Source organism: Vicia villosa, linkage group LG7 (genome assembly GCF_029867415.1).
Source record: "Vicia villosa cultivar HV-30 ecotype Madison, WI linkage group LG7, Vvil1.0, whole genome shotgun sequence".
NCBI lineage: Eukaryota > Viridiplantae > Streptophyta > Magnoliopsida > Fabales > Fabaceae > Vicia > Vicia villosa.
Genome location: NC_081186.1, coordinates 129,390,353 through 129,400,513, shown reverse-complemented (window position 1 = coordinate 129,400,513; position 10,161 = coordinate 129,390,353). Strand labels below are relative to the sequence as shown.

Sequence of the window (10,161 nt, the reverse complement as noted above, 5' to 3'; positions counted from 1 at the left end):
AAGAATGTTATTTGTCATTTTAGGAATATAAATGCAAGAACGAGACGGTGTTTTCAATGCCAAATGCAAACGACAATTTTATTAATAAACTCAAACTTTGAAAGAAAAAATGGGGCCCTTACAAACCAACTCTATGCTTCGGGCGAGGCATGAGCGACATTGTTTTTATTGATTAATTGAAAGGGAGATAAAACACACGACAAAACAAATTACTTCGAAATATAAACTATCTCTGGTATCTCCAGGCTTGTCCAATTTTGGAGCTGTTCTCCTGGTCTGATCATTCGGATGAAGTTGGATGTACCCTCCATGCTAGATATCATGGATACATGCTCATATCCGCCTGTGACAAAAGTTTGCACAATCGGAGGGAATCGTTGCTCTTCCTTTGCAGCCTGCTTTGTTGGTTGGTATCCTAACCCCAGAAGATCCTTCTTCTCTTGAATTTCTGGCACTTTGCTCCAGCCTTCCATTTTCAGGTCTTGCAGGTCTCTCCAGGATGTCACCGCCCTTCGTATCTTTTCTACCGGTAGTGTGACAGCAGTTGCTATCTCTAGTGCTTGGAATGAGGTTTCCAACGCCCTTTCTCCAGCCTCGATGTATCGGTATGAGTCCAGATTGCTAACAAATATATCCTCCTCCCCATTGACGGTCACAATAGAGTTCCCATCCACAAATTTTACTTTCTGATGCAGAGTAGAGGTAACTGCCCCAGCAGCATGAGTCCAGGGACGTCCCAATAAGCAGGTATAAGCAGGTTCAATCTCCATTACTTGGAAATTGATGCAGAATGTATGGGGACCAACTACTACAGGGAGGTCTACTTCTCCAAATACCGGACTTTGTGATCCATCGAAGGCCTTGACTATCAGACGACTTGGTCTAACTACCAGACCCTCCAAGGCTATCTTGTCGAGAGTGGCTTTTGGCATCACGTTTAATGACGACCCTGTGTCAATCAGAACTCTAGATAGATGAGCTTTCCCACATTGTATGGAGATATGCAAGGCTTTGTTATGTTCTTTCCCTTGTGGGGGTAGCTCATGATCATTGAAGCTTAAACATGCCCCAGCGGTAAGATTAGCCACCATTCCATCAAATTGATTTACAGTGATGTCTTTAGTTACGTGGGCGGCGTTCAGGATTTTCATCAAGGCGTCTCGATGTTTTTCTGAATGTACTAACAGCGAGAGGAGTGATATTTTGGACGGAGTTTGGTGCAACTGGTCCACCACTCTATAATCACTTTTCTTGATTAGCGCTAAAAACTCTTCAGCATTTTTGTTAGCGGTCTCTGTGTCCTTGGATGTGCCTTCTTCGGTCGGGACCATAGTAGCTTGATTACTTGCTTGTGCTAAGTTCTCATTTGGTTTCGCAGTATTGAATATGCGACCACTACGAGTCATGCCCCCAGGCCCAATGATGTTTGTCACATCCGTATTAGTGCTAGAATCATATTCCCAAGGGACCGCTTTCATTTTGTCCACCGGATATGGATCTCTGACTGGGATGATCCTAGTGTGTACTTGTGTGGGTATCAGCAATGGTGCTTTGGCGTAGGGGATGATTAATGTCTTCCTTGCTCCTGAACTAGGTATTATTAATGGCTCATTCCTCTCTAGCATGGCCACATACTCCTCCTCGGGATATTCTTTCAACTGAATTACTCCTTGGTCCACAAGTTTTTGTAGAGTGCCCTTAAAAGCCTCGTTATGTTCTAGGATGAACCCCCTTGCTAGTAGATACCTCTTAAGGGCATCTATGGGGGAGCTCCATTGTTGAACTAACTCTTGCTTAGTAACGACCTCGATTGCATTGACTTTGCCATCATGATGAGGCATGGGATTTGTTTTTACATTAGGTTTGTCAAAGGCGAGTGCCCCTGACTCTATCAAATCCTGAACCTTGTGTCTGAAAGCCCAACACTTTTCCAATGTGTGTCCGGGGGAATTGGCATGAAATTCGCACCTTTCATTAGGGTTGAACCTGGGTGAAGCTTTTCCGGGAAGCGGAGGTGGCATAGGCCTGAGCTCTACCAATGACTCGCTTAGCAAGTATTTTAGTATTTCACTTCTGGAGGTAGGCAAAGGATCGAATTTCCTTGGAGGCCCTTGGAACCTGTTTTGTTGAGGTGGGAATGACATAGGAGGTCTCGATTCTTGGTGCACCACTGTGTTGGCCTCCCCTTCCTTCTTTTTAGCGAAGGTTGAGGTGGGCCTCTTTGAGTGATAAGAGTTAGACGATGCTCCTTGTATCTTCCCATCTTTGATTCCGTCCTCAATTCTTTCTCCGATGACCACTAGATCTGAGAATCCTGAGGATACACTTCCGATCATCTTATCGTAGTATGGTCCTTGTAGATTCTCATAAACATGTCAACCAGCTCCTTTTCTAGCAACGGAGGTTGGACTCGGGATGCCATTTCTCGCCATCTTTGGGCGTATTCCTTGAATGATTCTTCCTTTTTCTGGGACAAATTTTGTAATTGCATTCGATTGGGTGCCATGTCCAGATTGTACTTGTATTGCTTTAGGAACGTATTAGCAAGGTCACTCCAGCTTCGGATATGTGTCTTTTCCAATTGCATGTACCATTCAACAGATGCCCCACTTAGACTGTCTTGGAAGAAATGCATCATTAGTTTTTGCTCATTGGCATAACAGCCATCTTCCTGATGTACATGCGTAAATGACTCCTTGAGCACGTAAGTCCTTTGTACTTTTCAAAGATGGGTATCTTGAACTTAGGAGGAATAGTCAAATCCGGAACCAAGCTCATTTCATAGGTATCCACATCAAAGACGTCATATCCTTCTACTGCTTTCAGCCTTTCTTCTAGCGCTTTGATATTTCCACTATTTCTAGCACTTTCTTCAGAATCAGATTGGGTTTGCTTATGTTGGGGTTCCTGATTTGTTTCATCCGCCTCCCCATATTGTAAATCCACGTAATCCTCATCCTTAGGTGGATTGTTAGCAGGGATGCGAACCGTGCGAGGCGCCCCCTCTTTCTGAGTGGTGGGAATGAATCCTTCATGGGAAGCCTCTCCCTCTTCATGGGTTCTGGTAACTCTCTTTGAGGAGTGGGCATTTGACTTGTGAGGATCAAAGCCTCGAACAAATCCTAACAGCGGGTTGCCATCATTCGGTATTTCCTCATACTGGTTCCGAGCTTCCCTAGCCTTTTCCTGTTCATCCCTGATGTCCTTCATGAAACTCAACATCTGAGCCATTCCTCCCTTAATCTCATCTACAGTGCCTTTCAACTGAGTTACTTCTTCGCGAAGGGCGGCTTGATTCTGCTCTAGTTGTTCCATAGCTTTCTTCTTCTGAGCGCGGGTTTGGTATGGTGGTATGGTTGCTTGGTTGCCTTCTCCAATGGTGTGACTGGAGATAAAGATAGTTTTTTTTCTTTTAATGCTTTGAAAATAAACTCTAGTATGCATGATATGAATGTTATGCTTATGCTATGTTCATGTCTTATCCACATTGTTATAGTAAATATATATATATTCCCCTTTTTTTATATATTCTTCTTTTTATAATTATTTGGTGAATATTATAGGAACAATAAGTAATGCGAAAAATAAACACACTTTATTAATTAAAAGAAATACCACTTTATTGTTGGTTTACAAATAGGAATGGAAACTGAAATTAAAATACTAGAAATAAAAGCAACAAGGAAATAAAATAAAATTAGGAACGCTTTTGGATGTCTTCTCGGAACTTGTCCACCACATCCCTACAAAGCTCCATAAATTCTTTGACTTCTTTAGGAAGGATGATAGGAGATGATTCCGCCTTTGCCAAACTCCTTGGAATATCTTGAATCAAATCATTACACAAGAAGACTAGCTTATCATAATTATCGCGGCATTTTTCGTAGTCTTCAAGCATCTTAGGAACCATGCTCACATGTTCATTTGCCGTAGAAACAATTGTGTAAAGTCTTTTCCAATAATCTCTTTCGTCCATGGCTGCTTCATATATCTCTCTTTGCCTTATGAACACTTGCCTAAGTGATGCCATAGCTTGAAGTGCTCTATCGTACTCACCGGTGCGTTGTAAAAGTACTTCCTCCGTAGTTATTCTTCTTGCGCGCTCTTCTTGTCAAGAATTGCGAGCTTCTTGAAGATCAAACTTTAGATTCCTTATTTCCACCTCTTGATCTTTAGTTCTATTAGTTAATTCAAAGACCACGGTTTCTAGATTTTTCTCGGATTCCGCCTTATCATGAGAAGCTTTTTCATAACGTCTTCTCCACCTTGCAATTTCTAGATTTGCTTGTTCCAACTTTTCATTATATGCTTCTAGATTGTAATTAGCACTTAAAACTCCTTCGGTTGCACGTTTCCTTTTACCTCTTTGCCTATCATTATCTTCCTTCATCGCTTGAAGCTCTTGGTTTTTCTCTTTAAGGTCAAAGCGTAGTTGGCTCCTTTCGTTGGTAAGTTGATGAATATCAAGCTCTAATTTTTCTTTTTCCTTTCGGGACACCTCTAGGGCAGCCCTGATCCCTTCTACCTCTTCGATGGATAGAGGAACAAGATTAGCAGAATCAGGCTTGTATGCGGGATCCACAACAAAAGGAAGCAAAATCTTTCCAACTCTTTCTTGAACCCAACTAGTATAAGGTTCTCTAGCAATGATATTCTTTGGCCCGAAACTCTTTGCTTGCACATGTCTCCAAGCTTGAATTATTTTCTTTAAAGTCCTTGGTTCCCCTTTTCCGCTGTCATGCAAAAGTAATTCTTCCAATTGTGATTTGGGAGGCTCACAATCCATGGAATGGCCTAGTTGGCGCAATGCTAGAATAGGATTGTAATTAATGCATCCTAATTTTCCCATCAAAGGCACATTGTTGAAATCTCCACATTTATAAATAATCTTATCGGAATTTAATTTCTTTGCATACCAAAGGATAGAATCTGCTTTGAGAGCCCTTAATTTTTGGGACCAATCATTTCTAGTCAATTCTTTAATAAAACAACTAGCTTTGTAAAGATGGGAAGTCAACCAAGAATATAGAAAATACACACAACAAAATAGCATCCTGTGGACCTCCGTTTTCGGCCATACCTCTCGCGGAGAGATACGTGAACTGACTCTTTTTATTGCTTCTGCTTTCGCATTTTGAAAATTCAGAGAGTCGCCACCGACCTTTTATTTTATCCAATTAAGGAAAGGTTTATAAAAGAAACAGAAAAAAGACCTTTAAGAAATTCTGGGTAAGGGGGTAGGTTATACAAAGGAAAGGTGTTAGCACCCTTTGTATCCATGGTTATCCATGGGCTCTTTAGTTTGCTTAGCTCACTTGTTTTCGATCACTTTTCAATTGCTTTAAAATGCTCATATGTGGTTTCAAATACCTTTGTAAATTGAATTTGTAATGATCCTTGTGCGGATGTATACAAAGTGTTTTTTATCTTTCAAAAGATGTTTTTTTTGAAAAAAAGAACGTTAACTTCGTAATGATCCTTGTTTGGATATATACAAAGTATTGTCTTTTTGGAAAGTTTTATTTTGAAAAACAACAGTGTATGAGAATTTTGTTTGTTTTGATTTGAGCAAGCAAATTAGGAGGTCTACCCTAAGTTGTAAGGTCTTTATCCTATTTCCTTTAAAAATCTATCCTTTCACCGGATACAAACAAAAGGTTCGATTTTGTACTCGAAACAGTAGAATTTTGACTTTGATTTTGAAAAGAATGAGAAGGGATTACCTTAGGAGGTGCAAGTGTGATTGTGTTTGAATTCAGATATTTTATCTTTTGGAGTTAGTGATCTAACGGTTCAATTTTATCTTTGACATACACGCAGTTTATATGTGCTGGAATTTAAAATGCGGAAATGTAAAGTGCGGAAAATAAATCTACGCTATTACATCGATTGTGCAGGAAATGTAAACTATGCCTATTTACATGAGTTTGGCAACCTATACATTTATCTAGGAATTTAAATTGCAAGAAAATAAAGAAATGTTTTTGTATTTTTTATGATTGATTTTAATTATAATTAATGCATGATTAATTAAATTAAAATGAGAAAAAGATGGAAACAAAATTTAAACCTAAAATTTAAGTTCAAAATATGTTCAAAATGCTTTTTAATTAATTTTAAAACAAAACTAATTTTTTTTGGAATTTTTGAAATTGATTTGAAATTTATTAAGTTAATTAATACATAATTATACAAATAATTATACAAATAATTAAAATTTGAAGAGAAAATTATTCAAAATATGTTCAAAATTGGCTTATAATATATAAACAATATTTAATATAAAGAACAATTTTTTTAATGATTTTTTGATTGGTTGAAATTGAAATTCTGGAATCAGATACGTGATGTCGAAAAGGATGTCACGACATTACCTATCTGAACAATTCTATAATAATGAACAAGAAATAAAACAAATAACACAAGTGATTTGTTAACCCAGTTCGGTGCAAATACACCTACGTCTGGGGGCTACCAAGCCAGGGAGGAAGTCCACTATAAGTAGTATCAATTCAGAGTAATACTCATCAAGACTACACCTTTCACTTAATATCTACCCAATGCAACTTCAATCTAAGCTACTTTGATCAGAGATCCTACTCGCTCCCCCTCAATCACAGCAGTGATGAATAACACTCAACAAATATGAAAAGAAGACACACTTCAAGGACACAACTTGATCTTGCTTAAAAGCTTCAATCAAGTACAATGGTACTCTTGCTTAAAAGCTTCAAGTACCTCTTACAACACAAACAAAAACACCTAGACCAAGACAACCATCACGATGATTGTTTGGCTCACAAGAAAACTAGAACTTCAAAAACTTAAAACACGAAAACCTCTTAAAGCTTCTCAATGCAAAAACCCTGATTAGGTCTGCCGCTACTTCATATAATATATAGCCTTCAGAAAACGCAGCAGCTGGGCCTTGGATCCAAATTAGTTTTAAACCTAATTAAACTAATTTCCATAAATCAAGGAACCTAAAATAAGGGCAAATAACGTCGTCCTTGAACAGATCATAATCCAATATTTCCAAGTAAAGCGCATAGAATCTTAACAGATCACATAACCATAATTAGTAACAGAATAAGACGTAACAACTACGAATGTCATGACATCGGCCTTGACATCAGGTAAAGGCCTGCATAAGTAAAACTTCACAATAGTAGAATGCATGTCATGACACCAGTTTTGACATGATAAAATCACAATGAGTTTTACCAAAAATTACAGCCAATCAACAACATCTACAAACTCCCCCTTTGGCAAATTTTTGGCTAAAACACGAATAGGTGTAACCATAAAATATCAGAGCATACACAGCAGCCAGCAACGCCAAGAAAATAGAAAAATAAATTCTGTAGAAACAACAGCCAGCTTGTTTAATCACCAGAAAACCAGAAAACATCTATTTAATCATCTGTTACAGAATACCACTTATCATTGTCAAGGAGAACCAGAAGACATTCAAAAAAAACCAGAAAACAACAGAAAAAAACCAAAATATCCAACAACCAATATCCAACAGAAATAACCAACAAAAATAACCAACAACCATTACTCCCCCTTTTTAGCCACAAAAGGAGCCAAACTCAACCAAAAGATCAGCAGGAAAGAAACACCAGAAGTAGAGCTAATTGTCAGAACCATCAGTCTCTTCATCACTAGAGCCACTAACCTCTTCATCACCAGAGACACTATTCTCTTCATCAGCATCACTTTTCCCAGCATCTTCAGTGTCTTCACCATCCTCAGCCTCTTCCTCATCACCACTATCAGCATTTTTGTCTTCATCCATATTGTCACCATCACTTCCACCAGCATGATCATCCTCTGCAGACTGCTCAAGACTTTGAATGAGCTGTTCAAGCTTCATCTTCCTGTTGTCCAACTCTTTACAAGTTTCTTTCAGCTCAACAATGAGAAAGGTTTTGTTCACAGACTTGCTGGGTTGGGATGTCCCAGCAGATGTCATGTCATCTGACCTTTGGAGCAGCTAATAGTGGAAAGACAAAGCACTCTCCCTCTTACATACAGAATCTTTAGCTTTCAGAATTCCAGGGTGTTGCTTGAGGATTATCCCACATATCAGGGATGGAAAAGCAATGGGTAGCTTGGTAGCAGAAGTACCAACATGCCTCATAGTTTGATCAAATATGTAGGTCCCATAGTCAAATTTTGTCTTGGTTCCCACAGCATATATGAATCTACCTAGGCCAACAGCAATGGTAGAAGTGTGATTGGTAGGCACCCAGTTTGCAGCACCAATTTTGTGCAGCAAGGCATACCTGACACTAAAAAGACTAGCAGACAATTTACTCTTTATGGGCCATTTCTTAACCTTACCACCAGTGATAACTTTGCATACTTCATTGTCAGTTACTTCAAGCTCAGGTTGAGCCTCAGCATCTCTACCTAGATAGAGGTTGATAACAGTAGGGGAAAAATCTATACATTTTCTTCTAACATACACCTTATGAAAATCCTCAGTTCTTCCATCAGCACAATCTTGAGACAAATTCACTATAAATTCCTTCACGAGCATTTCATAGCATTTAGAAAAATGAGTAACAGTTTTAAGCAAACCTGCAGATTTGATGAGCTTCATGACCTCTTGACATTCCAAAGCATCATTTGCAAGTTCTCTTTCCAGAGCCAGCCTTCTTTGATAAACAAACTTCCACTGGATAGCATTTGAAGCATAGTGTAGATATATGTTGTCCAAGGGAACATCACGGACCTTTGTGGAGGATTTTGTGACAGCAATCTTCTTCTTTGAAGGGATGTCAGGGACATCACTTAGGACATTGTCTTCGGAGTCAGAAACACTTCTTTCTTTTCTCTTCTTCACAGCAACCTTGCTCCCAGTTCTTGAAGACTCAGCAGAGACCTTCTTGATCTTTTCTTTGGTGGCATTCTTTAGAGGAGCAACCTTTGTCTTGGGAGGATGTTGATCATCAACCTGCTTTCCCCTTCGAGCCTTGACTCTGTTGGAAATGCTGGAGATGAGGTCATCATCAGCAATGTCAATAGGATCATCAAGATTATCCAGATCCACCACATCATTCACAGTAGGGCCTTCTTTAAGAGTTTCTTTAGAAGGAGTAGCAGGGACCTTTTCAGCTTTCTCTGTTTCAAGAATCTCAGCATCTTTAGTTCCAGATGTTTCAACATCTTTAGCTTCAGATGTCTCAACATATTTAGCACCAGAGATATCAACATTGTTATCTTCAGATGTCTCAACATCAACCTGATCTTTGCTAGCATCATCTTGATCATCTTCGCTGTTCTCAGGGGCAGGAACTTGGGCTAAAGGAACAGATATTCCTGCTACCTTGTGACCTTCATTCAAGATTCTTGTGACAAGACCTGCGATCGCATTGTGGACATAAGCAAACCCTTCTTTCTTCTGAGCAGAAAACGTTTCTGGAACAGACCCACCAGTTGATTTTCTTGCATGCATCTTTCTTGGTATACTGCCAACAGGATGAGTGGCTGGGACCGAGTTCAATGGCGCAACATCCAGCACAACATTCTGATCACCTACCATACTTGGTGCCCTAGAGTCGGATGCAGTTTCAGAGCGAGGAGTAGTGTTCTTCGAGGGAGAAGTCTGAGACATGTTGAGAGAGAAAGGAATGATGGAGAGAGGTTTGTGAATGCAGCGAATCAGAGAGGTAGCGTGAATGCCAAAAATAGGTTTTGTGGGAATGGGAACCGTTTGGAGAAAGTGTAAAAGAGGGGGAAAATACACTTTAATATGTAATGATAACAAATATTTGGAGAGAAGGATACTGTTGGCCCCACACCCAGTTAATTGCTATAATCCCTCATAAAGACAAATGCCAAGTTTACTTCTCAAATTTTCAAATTGATTAGCATCCAAAGCCTTAGTGAAAATATCAGCCAGTTGAAGGTTAGTAGCAACATGTTCCAAGGCAATTACTTTATCTTCAACAAGATCTCTTATGAAGTGATGCCGAATATCAATGTGCTTGGTCCTGTTATGCTGGATAGGATTCTTTGAGATATTAATGGCACTTAGGTTGTCACAATATAATGTCATGACATCTTGTGTGACATTATATAATGTTAACATTTGTTTCATCCAAACAAGCTGAGAACAACTACTTCCTGCTGCAATGTATTCTGCCTCTG

General features: G+C 39.2%; 2 protein-coding genes across 2 annotated transcripts; both read right to left on the bottom strand.

Moving 5' to 3' along the window:
- Window positions 1-7,636: 7,636 nt before the first annotated feature.
- LOC131620177 (uncharacterized) lies at window positions 7,637-7,978 on the bottom strand. The gene has a single exon (XM_058891187.1). The coding sequence runs from the start codon at window positions 7,976-7,978 to the stop codon at window positions 7,637-7,639; it is 342 nt and encodes a 113-aa protein (XP_058747170.1).
- A 21-nt stretch (window positions 7,979-7,999) lies between these two features.
- Window positions 8,000-9,625, bottom strand: LOC131620176 (uncharacterized). Its single transcript, XM_058891186.1, has one exon. It carries the CDS (start codon window positions 9,623-9,625, stop codon window positions 8,000-8,002), a length of 1,626 nt encoding a protein of 541 aa, XP_058747169.1.
- Between the last annotated feature and the right edge of the window lie 536 nt (window positions 9,626-10,161).

What these genes read in the sequence shown, in the direction of transcription:
- LOC131620177 (XM_058891187.1), bottom strand. Translation starts at nt 7,978, where the DNA reads ATGACATCTGCTGGGACATCCCAACCCAGCAAGTCTGTGAACAAAACC.
- LOC131620176 (XM_058891186.1), bottom strand. Translation starts at nt 9,625, where the DNA reads ATGTCTCAGACTTCTCCCTCGAAGAACACTACTCCTCGCTCTGAAACT.